We start from the raw sequence: 14,615 nt of genomic DNA, 5'->3' as shown, positions 1-14,615 counted from the left end.
GCACGAGCCATCGCACCCGGCCTATCTTCACTCTTACTTATAGCAAAGTAAATGTTGGAAAACATCCAAGTTCTTTTTGTATGGAATTTGGCTAAAAGAACCCACTGCTCAAACTACATTGTAAGTTCATGAAAAACAGCAAAACATGTACCCTAAAACTAGCTTCTGAATCTTTCTGCATATTTTAACATCAGTTCTATTTATGGAATTTGGGTCTGTTTTCCTGGTGTGGAAGTGTATTTGAGGTAGGGTGAAACAAAGGCAGTTTGAGATAATTGTGATTAATAAAAGTAAAACAAAATTTCAAACTAGTCAACTTAATTCATTTCTCCAATCTCAGTGCACACCCATCAGTTTCTTTAATTATGGAAAGATGGTCTTTCTGGGTCCAGAGAAAACATCTGATATTACACTGAAAATTTAGTGAAATCTATAGAACACTTTTACTTTAGGTCATCCAAGAAGGCATGAAAATAATTTTTGTTACAAAAAATATTTTTGTATTTTTGTGATGGGATTTTACCTATAACAATAATAAAAGCTCACATTTACTCAGTGGCCAATATGTGTCAGATAATTGTTAAGAACTTTACATGGATTGACTTAATCCTCCAATAACCCTATAAAGTAGATAGGATTACCATTAGCCCTGTTTTATAGATGGAAAGTAAGCTTGGGTAATTTAAGCTCATTTCCATTCTACAACAAGGATTCAAACACCAGGTGCCAGTTAGCACGCTTAATCTCCATGCTATACTGTCGTCCCACCTATGTAGAAAGATTAGTATACTCCATTTAGGTAAAATCCCATGTCCTGTCAGATTTTTCTCTCTTGCAGCGCATTTAAAATACATCCTGACAGTATTGGATCATAAGATGTAATGCCTTTAAAGCATAGTTTTGACTTAAATATTTTCCCTATTACATTTTTAAATTTTTACTATCTCTCAAAATGAATATATAAAACATTTGAAACATGTTAAAAACAGAGTAAGACAAAAAAATTCATGTTTTAAAGGAACATAACCGGTTAGTTGGTATTCCATTGAAAGTATCTTATAATAAACACAAATTTTAGTTTTTCATTTAACAACACTAAAGAATGAGGTATATAAATGTTTTAATCACAGACTTTTACTGTATGCAATTAACTGTATTTCACAACTAGCATCTTACAAAAAAGACAGTACCACTGTGCCTGTAAAAAATACTGTAATTAAACAGGAAATTACATTACCACACAAAACCACCAAATATCACAACTGTTAGGGTCTACAGTTTTATTATTTTTTCTTCAAATGTTACCATGATGTCTTACGTGATATTTTGTATCCACATTCTATTTTTAAGTTCGTTTACAATTCAGACATCTCCTATAGGTGGATATATATTAAGCAAATGGTTAAGAGGAAGCAGGAGACCCCAGGAGAATTTAAGAAGTACTGTGTGGTTTCTAGGCTGAAATTTTAAATACAACATAAAACACTTTAATAGTTGTAAACAAAAATGCAAAAATCTGTGTCATAAAAATATTTTATTGGTAATTTTACATAGTATAAGTGGGGCTGTACTTTTTTCCTTTCTGGATACTGAGTAATGTGTAAACTGGCAGTTGTGTCTGAAAATAGGGTACTACGATTTTTATAAGAATTGTTATATTTAATAAGAGGCCAATTTAACTGATTTAAAATTAGTTATTTCCTATTTCTGTGCAACAATTCCCGTATTAATTAGATTCATACTTCTATGGCCCTGGATAAGTTTGGGACAAGGAAACAGTGATAAAACTATCATTAAGTTAAAGCTTTTCTAAAATTACAGCTTGTAAAATATGGCAAGTTTCTTTTCTCTTGTTTTTGCCAAGTGCTTATAATTATTTGAATTTTAATGTTTTATATGATAAAATACCAGTGTTCAATGACAATAGCACTAAACCTGAATTATAAAGCTAAATAATCAATATTTTATTGTTTACTAGTCTGCTAGTAAACATTACAATAAATGAACGTTTCGAAAAATAAACAAAGAAACAAAAAAAACCCTCAAAAAATGGATAAAACCAGAAACATAATTCAGGAACAATAATTAGTAAAATGTGTCAAAAAGATTGGCAAAGGTTCATACAAATTCTTTATTTCATAACAATTTTCCTATTTAACCACACCAAGTACCAGCAGGTGTATTTAAGAGGATAACCATTAAGAAAAACCTGTTGCAGCAATAGTTGATTAAGTTGATCTTTGACTTGTATACATATAACTATCTGTTTCACAATTCTCAAATAATACATATTTAGGCAGCTTGCACTATGTTGTAAAAAATTTAAATTCATTACATGCCAATAGTAGAGAATTCAAGAATTATGTGTTAGAATTCACTAAACTAAAAGTGAAAATACACTTACCAATAACACTGCATAATGAATAATTCAACCACATTTTCATGGCACTTAATTGCAGATACCAAAATATTAAGTCTGGAAATGTTTGGGTAGGCATAGTTGCAATAAAATCTACAAATTTTAACAAATTTGTATTTTATGTAAAACTCAAATTATAGATTGTTCATGAACGTGTTTGTCATGAAAATGTGGTACCTCTTGGCATAATCTGTGTATTTGCATGGTAGGACAGAAGTAACTAAGAAATTGGAGAAAATAAACTTTAATGAGATTCTCCATTCAACGATGAGGCTTCTCCTCTAGGTGAAGATGACCTGGACATTCCCCTCTCTGTGTTATCAGAACTAGAGCCGCTTTGACTGTGTTGATCTGCAGAAGCAGCACTAGATGCAGGCGGTGACTTTGTTTTCTCCTTAAAGTCTGTAATAATGACTGTCAGATCTCCAACGGTCACTTCCAAATGCTGAGCACTACTCCGATCCACATTTTTCAATCTTGGCCTAAACATAAAAAAATTAAATTTTAAACTAGCTTTTCTGTCTACCAAATTTCTGAACATATAATAAATAATAAAAATAGGTAAAAGTAATAAAATGAATACATATAGTTAAAGCAGTTCATGTGTAACCAGCCACAAAAACATCATAAAATGTTTCAACTCATTAACATTAATCAGACCAATCATTCATGAACATTCTTCAATGTGACCAAAAACTGTGACAGCCTAGAAGTAACTTAATTGTGCTTCTTTAGCTGTATCATAATTTTGCAGACAACTTATTCATTTTATTAAAATTGATGTTTTAGACAACAATCAAATAGTTGCATCATGGAGGAAGGTGATAAAAGCTAAGGTTGAGCTACATGCAAGAAAGGCTGTTACTCCACTGACACACATTAATAAGGGTATCATGATTGTTCTAACTAAACTACGTACTAGATGTACCCATATAAACCACTTTGAAACGCATGACCCATGCAAATATCTGTTTGGTATTTTGAAAACCACTCCTGGCTTCAAATAGTTCTGCTTAAGGGAAAAACAAAACAAAACAAAACACTCAGACACAAATGTCTTCCAATCTAGTAAAAAGAAAAAAGCAACAACACATTTAAGCTTGCATTTGTGGCTTCTGTGTTTAATTTCCAACCTATCTATCAAACTCAGACAAACATTTCCTGATACTATGAGATCAAATATTTTACTCCTACTTTGTGTATATTAGTATATCAAGGTTAAAAAAAATTAAATGGTTTTATTATTTCAAAAATGTCATAAAACATTCTTCAAATTTACCTGGTTTTCTTGTGGCTATTCTTTCTGCTAGTTGTTTCCTTTTCACTTTTTTCTTTTTCTACTTTATCTTTTTTCTCTTTCTTTGACTGTGTAGGAGGCACAAACTGCTGCGTAACCTGCTGTGCAACCAACTGGGAGACAGGTCGAGGTTTCCTGTGTGCATGTTGAAAAGAAAGGTGCTTTAAATTATAACTTAAAACATACGTTCTTTATGAGAGAATCTCACATTATGAGAACAAATTAATAACAAAATAACTTTCAAGTATAACAATTCCTCATATGTAAGGCAATCAAATACACAATTTTAAAGGTATGTATTATTGTTTTTCCTGTTCAAAAAAAACAAAACCAACTGTAACAGTTAAAATTTATAGTCTAAATATGTGGACAAACATTAGAATACTGTTACATAAATCAACATAAGAAATTATTTAAAATATGTATCAAACTAAATGGAATGTACCCATATATAAACATGAATTCTAAAAGTTAAACTTCAAAGTTTACAATGAAATAATAATTTATCCCTCCTCCTTCAGAGAAGGAAATACCTAACCATTTGTGACAATGGCTATCTATTCTTTAAAACTTTTCATTTATATTATCAAAAATTTTATTATAAAATTTTATTATAAAATATTTATTTATATTATCAAATTCTTTGATAAATATTTATTATCAAAATTTCTCACTCCTTATTGCTTAAATCCTTTAAGTTTCTAATGTCTATGCTCTTTTGACCTTGGAGATCTGCCCAGTCCTTTTGAGATTCATCTACTTGCTAACTTACTCACTTAGAAAATATTTATTGAAACCTACTGTAGGAACTGTTCAGGGGTATCTGAAATGTTGCCTGGTTTCAACATCTGAAGCTGGTACAAGCTTTTACCTTTCCAGCTTTACCACAGAACTTCCACAACTGAGGTTAAGATTAAAAAGAAACAGTTTCTAAAGTTCTTAAGAGAGAAAGAAGGATACAGCAAGGAAAGAGGCAGAAAGAAGGAGGGAAAATGTAAGATAGAGTAAGATAAAAATACATTTTAACAGATGCTCTACAAATAATGTTAACTTTATTGCCTGAAAAATCCTGAGTCTTTTTTGGTTAACAGAGTTTTTTTTTCATCTTTTTTTCTTCCCTGTTCCTCTATGGCAAGACAACATAAAAAATAATGAGAAAATACTGTACAATCTAAGATTCAAAACTGCAAGGCTGGGAGAAAATAGCAAACAGTATGTAAAACAGATTTCAGGAGATGGATAATGAATTTTGTTCAGGGCCTATAGGGCCTAGACATGAAGTATGAAGTAATGAAAGGATATCCAGGACAGCTGTCCAATATACAACTTAAAAAACAGGACTGCTGACATGAGTTTGAGATGCAGATTAAGAGCTGCACAAATAAAAGTGATATTGAAAGCATGGTAAATAATGGCTGAGATTAAAAAAGAAAAGGGTTAAGGTAGTGGTTTTCAAATTTAGGGTACGTCAGAATCACCTAGAAGGCTTGTTTAGCTTGCTTAGCCCTACCCCCCAGAATTTCTGATTCAGTAGGCCTTAGACTAGAGCCCAAGAAATTGTATTTCTAACTAGTTTCCAAGTTATGCTGATGTCTCTGAGGCCCACACTTTAAAAAGAAGCATGAAGAAGTACAATACCTCTGGTGAATACTGGTACTACTGCAGGATCAAGTTTGAGATAGAGAGCAGAGTGGCAGAGAGAGAAGGAAAGAAACCAAGATGGACAGGTAAGAAAGGGTCCCAAGATTAAAAGCTAAGCAGTCTGATTTTATCCTTAAGTGATGAGAAATCACTGAAGAAATTCCAACTTTAATTTTAAAAAGATTACTGGCATTAGTCTGAAATAGAAAGGTACTACACTATACTGGAAGTAAAAATGTGAGACTAGTGGTATAATAAGTCATGTAATCTCTGTACCTAGTATTGTTTGTTATTTTTTAAGCATCAGCAACTTTTCTATAATGTTTCCTTTTGGCCTTAAGAAAAATGTTATTTTTTTCTGTTCTTGAGTAGTTTTATCTCTTTCTCTTTTTTTCCTAGGCTTTCCTAAAGTGTACTACACAACTATACCATTTTTTTAAATTATACTTTAAGTTCTGGGGTACATGTGCAGAACATGCAGGTTTTTACATAGGTATACACGTACCATGGTGGTTTGCTGCACCCAACAACCAGTCATCTACATTAGGTATTTCTCCTAATGCTATCCCTCCCCACCCTCTGACAGGCCCCTCCCTGTGTCCATCTGTTCTCATTGTTCAACTCCCACCCATGAGTGAGAGAGAGCATGTGGAGTTTGATTTTCTGTTCTTCTGTCAGTTTGCTGAGAATGATGGTTTCCAGCTTCATCCGTGTCCCTGCAAAGGACATGAACTCGTCCTTTTTTATGGCTACACAGTATTCCATGGTATATGTGCCACGTTTTCTTTATCCAGTCTATCATTGATGGGCATTTGGGTTGGTTCCAAGTCTTTGCTACTGTGAATAGTGCTGCAATAAACATACGTGTGCATGTGTCTTTACAGGAGAATGATTTATAATCTTTTGGGTATATACCCAGTAATTGGATTGCTGGATCAAATATTTCTAGTTCTAGATCCTTGAGGAATCGCTGCACTGTCTTCCCCAATGGTTGAACTAATTCACACTTCCTCCAACAGTGTAAAAGCATTCCTATTTCTCCACACCCTCGCCAGCATCTGTTGTTTCCTGACTTTTTAATGATCACCATTCTAACTGGTGTGAGATGGTAGGTATCTCAATGTGGTTTTGATTTGCATTTCTCTAATGACCAGTGGTGATGAGCTATTTTTCCTGTTTGTTGGCTGCATTAAATGTCTTGTTTTGAAAGTGTTTGTTCATATCCTTCACCCACTTTTTAATGAGGTTGTTAGTTTTCTTGTAAATTTGTTTAGGTTCTTTGTAAATTCTGGATATTAGCCCTTTGTCAGATGGATAGATTGCAAAAGTTTTCTCCCATTCTGTAGGTTGCCTGTTTACTCTGATGATAGTTTCTTTTGCTGTGCAGAAGGTCTTCAGTTTAATTGGATCCCATTTGTCTATTTTGACTTTTATTGCCATTGCTTTTGGTGTTTTAGTCATGAAGTCTTTGCCCATGCCTATGTCCTGAATGGTATGGCCTAGGTTTTCTTCTAGGGTTTTTATGGCTTTAGGTCTTAAGTTTAAGTCTTTAACCCATCTTGAGTTAATTTTTGTATAAGGTGTAAGGAAGGGATCCAGTTTCGGCTTTCTGCATATGGCTAACCAGTTTTCCCAACACCATTTATTAAATAAAGAATCCTTTCCCCACTGCTTGTTTTCGTCAGGTTTGTCAAAGATCAGATGGTTGTAGATGTGTGGCGTTATTTCTGAGGCCTCTGTTCTGTTCCATTGGTCTATATATCTGCTTTGGTACCAGTATCATGCTGTTTTGGTTACTGTAGCCTTGTATAGTTTGAAGTCAGGTAGCATGATGCCTCCAGCTTTGTTCTTTTTGCTTAGGATTGTCTTGGCTATGCAGTCTCTTTTTTTGGTTATATATGAAATCTGAAGTAGTTTTTTCCAATTCTGTGAAGAAAATCAATGGTAGCTTGATGGGGATAGCATTGAATCTATAAATCATTTTCAGCAGTATGGCCCTTTTCACGATACTGATTCTTCCTATCCATGAGCATGGAATGCTGTTCCATTTGTTTGTGTCCTCTCTTATTTCCTTGAGCAGTGTTTGTGGTTCTCCTTGAAGAGGTCCTTCACATTCCTGGTAAGCTATATTTCTAGGTATTTTATTTTTTTTGTAGCAATTGTGAATTAGAGTTCACTCATGATTTGTCTGTTTGGGTGTATAGGAATGCTTGTGATTTTTACACACTGATTTTGTATACTGAGACTCTGCTGAAGTTGCTTGTCAGCTTAAGGAGATTTTGGGCTGAGATGGAGTTTTGTAAATACACAATCATGTCATCTGCAAACAGAGACAATTTGACTTCCTCTTTTCCTAACTGAATACCCTTTATTTCTTTCTTTTGATTTATTGCCCTGGCCAGAACTTCCAATACTATGTTGAATAGGAGTGGTGAGAGAGGGCATCCTTGTCTTGTCCCAGTTTTCAAAGGGAATGCTTCCAGTTTTTGCCCATTCAGTATGATACTGGCTGTGGGTTTTTCATAAGTAGCTCTTACTATTTTGAGATTCATTCCATCAATATCTAGTTTATTGAGAGTTTTTAGCATAAGGGAGTACTGGATTTTGTTGAAGGCCTTTTCTGCATCTACTGAGATAATCATGTGGTTTTTGTCATTGGTTCTGTTTACATGATGGATTACATTTACTGATTTGCATATGTTGAACCAGCCTTGCATCCCAGGGATGAAGCCTACTTGATCGTAATGGATAAACTTTTTGATGTGCTGCTGGATTCGGTTTGCCAGTATTTTATTGAGGATTTCACATCAATGTTCATCATGGATATTGGCCTGAAATTTTCTTTTTTTGTTGTGTCTGTGCCAAGTTTTGGTATCAGGATGATGCTGGACTCATAAAATGAGTCAGGGAGGATTCCCTCTTTTTGTATTGTTTGGAATAGTTTCAGAAGAAATGGTACCAGCTCCTCTTTGTACCTCTTGTAGAATTCAGCCATGAGTCCATCTGGTCCTGGACTTTTTTTGGTTGGTAGACTATTAATTGCTGCCTCAATTTTGGAAGTTGTTATTGGTCTATTCAGATATTCAACTTCTTCCTGGTTTAGTCTTGGGAGGCTGTGTGTGTCCAGGAATTTATCCGTTTCCTCTAGATTTTCTAGTTTATTTGCATAGAAGTGTTTATAGTATTCTCCGATAATAGTTTGTAGTTCTGTGAGATCAGTAGTGTTATCCCCTGTATCATTTTTTATTGTGTCTATTGGATTCTTCTCTCTTTCCTTCTTTATTAGTCTGGCTAGTGGTCTATCTATTTTGTTGATATTTTCAAAAAACCAGCTCCTGGATTCATTGATTTTTTTGAAGGATTTTTCGTGTGTCTATCTCCTTCAGTTCTGCTCTGATCGTAGTTATTTCTTGCCTTCTACTAGCTTTTGAATGTGTTTGCTCTTGCTTCCCTAGTTAATTGTGATGTTAGAGTGTTGATTTTAGATCTTTTCTGCTTTTTCGTGTGGTCATTTAGTGCTATAAATTTTCAACTAGACACTGCTTTGAATGTGTCCCAGAGAGTCTGGTACATTGTGTCTTCTGTTTCATTGGTTTCAAAGAACATCTTTATTTCTTCCTTTATTTCATTATTTACGCAGTAGTCATTCAGGAGCACGTTTTCCAGTTTCCATGTAGTTGTGCAGTTTTGAGTGAGTTTCTTAATCCTGAGTTCTAATTTGATTGCACTGTGGTCTGAGAGACTGTTATGATTTCCATTCTTTCCATTTGCTAAGGAGTGATTTACTTCCAAGTATGTGGTCAATTTTAGAATAAGTGCAACGTGGTGGTGAGAAGAATGTATATCCTGTGGATTTAGGGTGGAGAGTTCTGTAGATGTCTATTAGGTCTGCTTGGTCCACAGCTGAGTTCAAGTCCTGGATATCCTTTTTAATTTTCTGTCTCGCTGATCTGTCTAATATTGATAGTGGGGTGTTAAAGTCTCCCACTGTTACTGTGTGGGAGTCTAAGTCTCTTTGTAGGCCCATAAGAACTTGCTTTATGAATCTGGGTGCTCCTGTATTGGGTGCATATATATTTAGGATAGTTAGTTCTTCTTACTGCATTGATTCCTTTACCATTATATGCCGTTGTCTCTTTTGATCTTTGCTTGTTTAGAGTGTGTTTTATCAGAGTCTAAGACACATTTTTATTCTTATTATTAATGTGAAGGTTGATTTTCACTTAAAGATTATGTTTTTGTACCTCAATTCTAGGATTATTTCATCTGGTTGAATTTTGAGAGAAAAGAAGCACAAAACATACATATATATAGTTTAATTATTCAAATAAAGTTCTCTGCTGCTCTCTTGAAGAGCTTTTTCACTGAAGGTAGGAGGAACACAGTTTATGATGATCTTTTTACAATGTCATAAGTCACTCAACTCCATGCCCTATTAAAAAAAAAAAAGGCTCTGCTATCTCCAGGTATCTTAAGGATTGTAATCCCTTTTCTACTTGACAAGAAAAATCAGGATAGGAGGAAATTTTAGAGGTAGGAAATAGTTAACTCATGAAATAAAGGCAGAGTATCATATAAAATATGCCTTTTTATGTTCACAGGTTTATCAATCATGGTTTTGACAGTACACTTTCAAGTAATGCCAAAGGTTCCGTGATAATCAGGAGCTGATGTGCACAAAATGGCTGCCTAGTTAATAAGTAAGTACTGTCTAGCCACTGGCCAACTACAGTCTATCATCTACTTATTCACATATGCCATGATTAGGCTATATTTGTAAAATCTGATATTAACCAATTTGGGGATCCCTATGTGTCTTTCATAGATAACCCAAACAGACCGAGTAAGGTTTGGCAGTCTGTTGATTTACTATAATGTAAAAAAAGGAGACCATTTCATTACTCATCAGGACAAAATATTTTTGGAGCCGGCTGAGCTTCTGTGTGAGCAGGTCAATACATATCCACTTGATATATGCAATTTTCAACCATGTGTCTGCCTTCCATCCCACTGACAAAAAATCCCATGTGCTAAATATTATAGGAATAATATTTTAAGCCTGATCAACTTCATAATTTAGCTTTGTCAAATTGGACAGGTAAGATGAAAGAAAAATAATATTAAAAACAATGACTGATGCTTTATCAAAAAGCAGCAGCACAACTCAAACTTCAAAAAGAAGTAATCTGCTTAGCAGCACCAAAATATATGGTGAATTGAAGCAATATGGTATATCTCATTGGATAAAAAAAGGCTAGACTAAAGCCAAACCTATTGTAAATCTGTTGATACTCTGGCTAACAAAAGCCCAAAAATCTAACCAAGGAAAGATTTTATAAGAAACCACCTGGTTATGGTCGGGTGTAGTGGCTCACACTTATAATCCCAGCACTTTGGAAGGCCAAGGTGGGCAGATCATTTGAGTCCAGGAGTTCGAGATCAGCCTGGGCAACATGGTGAGACCCCCATCTCGACAAAAAAATACAGAGATTGGCCAGGCATGGTGGTACGTGCCTGTAGGAGGCTGAGGTGGAAGAATCACTTGTGCCCAGGAGACAGAAGATGCAGTAACCCATGGTCACACCACTGCATTCCAGCCTGGGCAACAGAGTAAGACCTTGTCTGCTAGGGGGGAAAAAAAAGAAACCACCTGTTTGACAAATTTTATTGCACACTTACATGTGTCAGACAGTAGGTAAGGTGCTAGAGATTAAGCATGAACAAGCCAAACATAGCCCCGCCCTCATGCACTAAAATTAAAAAAAAAAAAAAGAAAGAAACTGTGTTCTGTGATAGAGAAAACAGAAGGAGGACTTATTATACACAGAGAGGAAAGAACTTCTGTCCATGTTTAAATGGTTAGTACACTAGGAAAACCAGACATGGCGATGCACCCTTTTAATAAGGGAACAATGAAACAACTTCAGTGAGCATTTTATTAAAACTTTAAAAGATAGTAAACCCAATTTCTTATTCCATAATAACTTGGTTTTGAAGTTATCTAGACCTCGAATGGCCAAAAGGTTTTTTTGTTTGTTTTTTTAATGTAACTAACTCCCCATCAACTGTCAGGCCTAATTGTAGAAACATTTATCTTGTAAGTACTGATTCTTGATTTTAAATTCTATCTATCTATCTATCTATCTATCTATCTATCTATCTATCTATCTATCTAATCTAATCTAATCTAATCTAATCTAATCCATCTATCTTATTTGTTTTAGAGACAGTCTCACACTGTCACCCAGGCTGGAGTGCAGTGGCACAATCCTGGCTCACTGCAACTTCTGCCTCCTAGGTTCAAATGATTCTCCTACCTGAGCCTCCCGAGCAGCTGGGATTGCATGTGCCACCATGCCTGGCTAATTTTTTATATATTTAGAGATGCCATTTCACCATGTTGGCCAGGCTGGTCTCGAACTCCCAACCTCAGGTGATCCACCCGCCTCGGCTTCCCAAAGTGCTGGGATTGCAGGTGTGAGCCACTGTGCCTGGTCTCAAATACATTTCTAATAGATTTTAGCTTTTCTTTACTTCTACCACTTCTTGCACTTGTATCACAGGACGCTTTACTTTTGAAAACCTTGAAAACTCATAATTTCTTGATGACACAGACATTCTCTCTGTTTCAAAATTACCATTTTCATTTGTAGATGAGGTACACATACCTACCTTCAGTATCTGTCCATTTACGAATTATCTCAAGTAAATGTTTGTGTCAAATATAAAAGATGAAGAATGTTGTCACACATCCTTAAACCAAAACAAGATGCTCCAAATTCTTCTTGGAAAATACTAGATGATAAAATCCTTTCCGTTGAATGACTACTTATATGAGAAACCACGTTTACTTTTTGTGCTCAGAAATATTTTTCACTTATCGATTCCTGAGTTTGAGAAAAATGATCAAGGATATTGTCATTTAAAGAATCATGGTCTGATACTTCCCTTATATGGTCAATTTCAACATCACTACAATTTTGGATGCCACTATCACTGGCTTTACACTCATTCCCTGATTCATCAAATAAATGTGAAACATCTTGTAAAATTTCCTGTCATTAGGAGCAGAAAATGAAAAATTCTGAATTCTCAAATGTGTTCAATGAAAGTTAAAAAAATAAAAGGAGGGCAAAGACTACAAAACTGCTGTCCCTATACTTTTATACTTTCTTGACAGATGATACAATAGTGGATTTTTTTTTCAAAATTGCACTATCCTTCTAGATGATTCCATCATTTTTCTGTTTTCTTATTATTTTGGTCTCTTTTTAATAACGTTGGAAATAACTAAGTAGTAAAGATAAAACAGTCCCTAGGAACAGAAAACAAAACACCTCATGTTCTCACTAATAAGTGGGAGTTGAACAATGAGAACACATGGACACGGAGATCATCATCACACACCAGGGCCTGTCAGGGGTGGGGGGCAAGGGGAGGGAGAGCATTAGGACAAATACCTAATGCATGCAGGTTTTAAAACACAGATGATGGGTTGGCAGGTGCAGCAAACCACCATGGCCCATGTATATCTATCTAACAAACCTGCATGTTCTGTACATGTATCCCAGAACTTATAGTAAAACCAAAATAAATATATAAATAAAATAGTTCCTCAGATGATGAAATAAGAAACTACTCAAGATATAGGAAAACTCAAATAACTAACATTCTGTTATATACAACAGAAATATAAAAGAGCCCAAAAGATCCATATGGTAGAGGCTGGGCACGGTGGCTCATGCCTGTAATCCCACCACTTTGGGAGACCAAGATGGGTGGATCACGAGGTCAAGAGTTCGAGACCAGCCTGGCCAATATGGTGAAACCCTGTCTCTACTAAAAATATAAAAATTAGCTGGGTGTGGTGGTGCATGCCTGTAATTTCAGCTACTTGGGAGGCTGAGGCAGTAGAATCTCTTGAACCTGGGAGGAGGAGGCTGCAGTGAGCCAAGATCACACCACTGCACTCCAGCCTGGGCAACGAGAGTGAGACTCCATCTCAAAAAAAAAAAAAAAAAAAAGATCCATACGGTAATTTCAAAAAATAAGTATTCTTCTGTGAAGATCTCAAGGAAAGAATGAAACAAAGTATTATCAATTCTATACACAGAACTGCTTGAGAAAGGACTCAAAAACTAAAATTGGGTCCAATTTAAGAAAAATAATGTATATATCTACATATTAAAACAATACACATATCCTGTAACTAATTATTTAAATACTACCATATTAGAAATACCATTTTTTGTTCTTAGCTCAATGTTGAAAAATATTTGTAAGTAGCACACAACAGAAATTCAATAAACAAAAAGCTGTTGAAAATTTCTGGCCAGGCTCAGTGGCTCACGCCTATAATCCCAGCACTTTGGGAGGCCAAGACGGGCCGACTGCTTGAGCCCAGGAGTTTGAGACAGGCCTGGGCAACATGGCAAAACCTCATCTCTACAAAAAAGTGGCCAGGAGTGATGGCATATGCCTATAGACCCAGCTACAGCCCAGGACAATCAAGTCATCATATGGCTCTGTTTCTATACCTTGAGCTCTGACTGCATCCCAAGATAACTGGGTGAGTCAAATAAAATAATGAATATTAAATATATATATATTGTAGAACAATATACAAATGTATCTTGATGACATATTTTTAAATCTACGATTCTGTTACACTTTTGTCTCACATAAATCCCACAACACTCCTGACAAACTTTCCCATGATGTCTATGTCAGGAAAAGAAAGGTTTTTTTTTTTTTTTTTGAAATAGAGTTTCACTCTTCCTGCCCAGGCTGGAGTGCAATGGTGTGATCTCGGCTCACTGCAACCTCTTACCTCCTGGGTGCAAGTGATTCTCCTGCCTCACCCTCCAAAGTAGCTGGGATTACAGGCGTGGACCACATGCCCAGCTAATTTGTTTTGTATTTTGAGTACAGACGGGTTTTTGTTTTGTTTTGTTTTGTTTTCAACAGTACGTTTCTCCATGAAGGCCTAGTGATGGGGTTTCAACACATTGGTCAGGCTGGTCTCAAACTCCTGACCTCAAGTGATCCACCTGCCTCAGCCTCCCAAAGTGCTGGGATTATAGGCGTGAGCCACCACGCCTGGCCAAAAGACAAAAATTTTATGTCATAAAATTTAAGCAGGGTGGTTCAGTTTGAAGAGGCTTGGCTTCTTCCTTAAATTCTTTTCAAACAAATGATTATCTTACATTGCAGAAAATACAGATTTAGCTCTATTCCTCAAAACTATCAAAATCCTTT

At 35.4% G+C, this 14,615-nt stretch overlaps 1 protein-coding gene across 4 annotated transcripts in view; it reads right to left on the bottom strand.

Moving 5' to 3' along the window:
• Window positions 1–336: 336 nt before the first annotated feature.
• The window catches only part of YAF2 (YY1 associated factor 2), an 81,277-nt gene continuing 66,998 nt past the window's right edge, over window positions 337–14,615 (bottom strand). For 3 of the 4 annotated variants that reach the window (XM_064369816.1, XM_012465634.3, XM_064369815.1), the window contains 2 exons: window positions 3,699–3,851; window positions 337–2,901 (listed from right to left, as the gene is read on the bottom strand). In XM_064369816.1, coding sequence (XP_064225886.1) covers window positions 2,664–2,901; window positions 3,699–3,851 — 391 coding nt within the window. In that variant the 3' untranslated portion in view covers window positions 337–2,663. Of the gene's footprint in view, window positions 2,902–3,698; window positions 3,852–14,615 lie in introns of those variants that run through there. The other variant, XR_001109478.3, reaches the window with a different exon arrangement.

The sequence above is a fragment of the Aotus nancymaae genome, unplaced genomic scaffold (assembly GCF_030222135.1).
Source record: "Aotus nancymaae isolate 86718 unplaced genomic scaffold, 86718_ANA_hifiasm-v0.15.2.pri h1tg000092l, whole genome shotgun sequence".
NCBI lineage: Eukaryota > Metazoa > Chordata > Mammalia > Primates > Aotidae > Aotus > Aotus nancymaae.
This window is presented reverse-complemented; position numbering and strand designations above follow the sequence as displayed.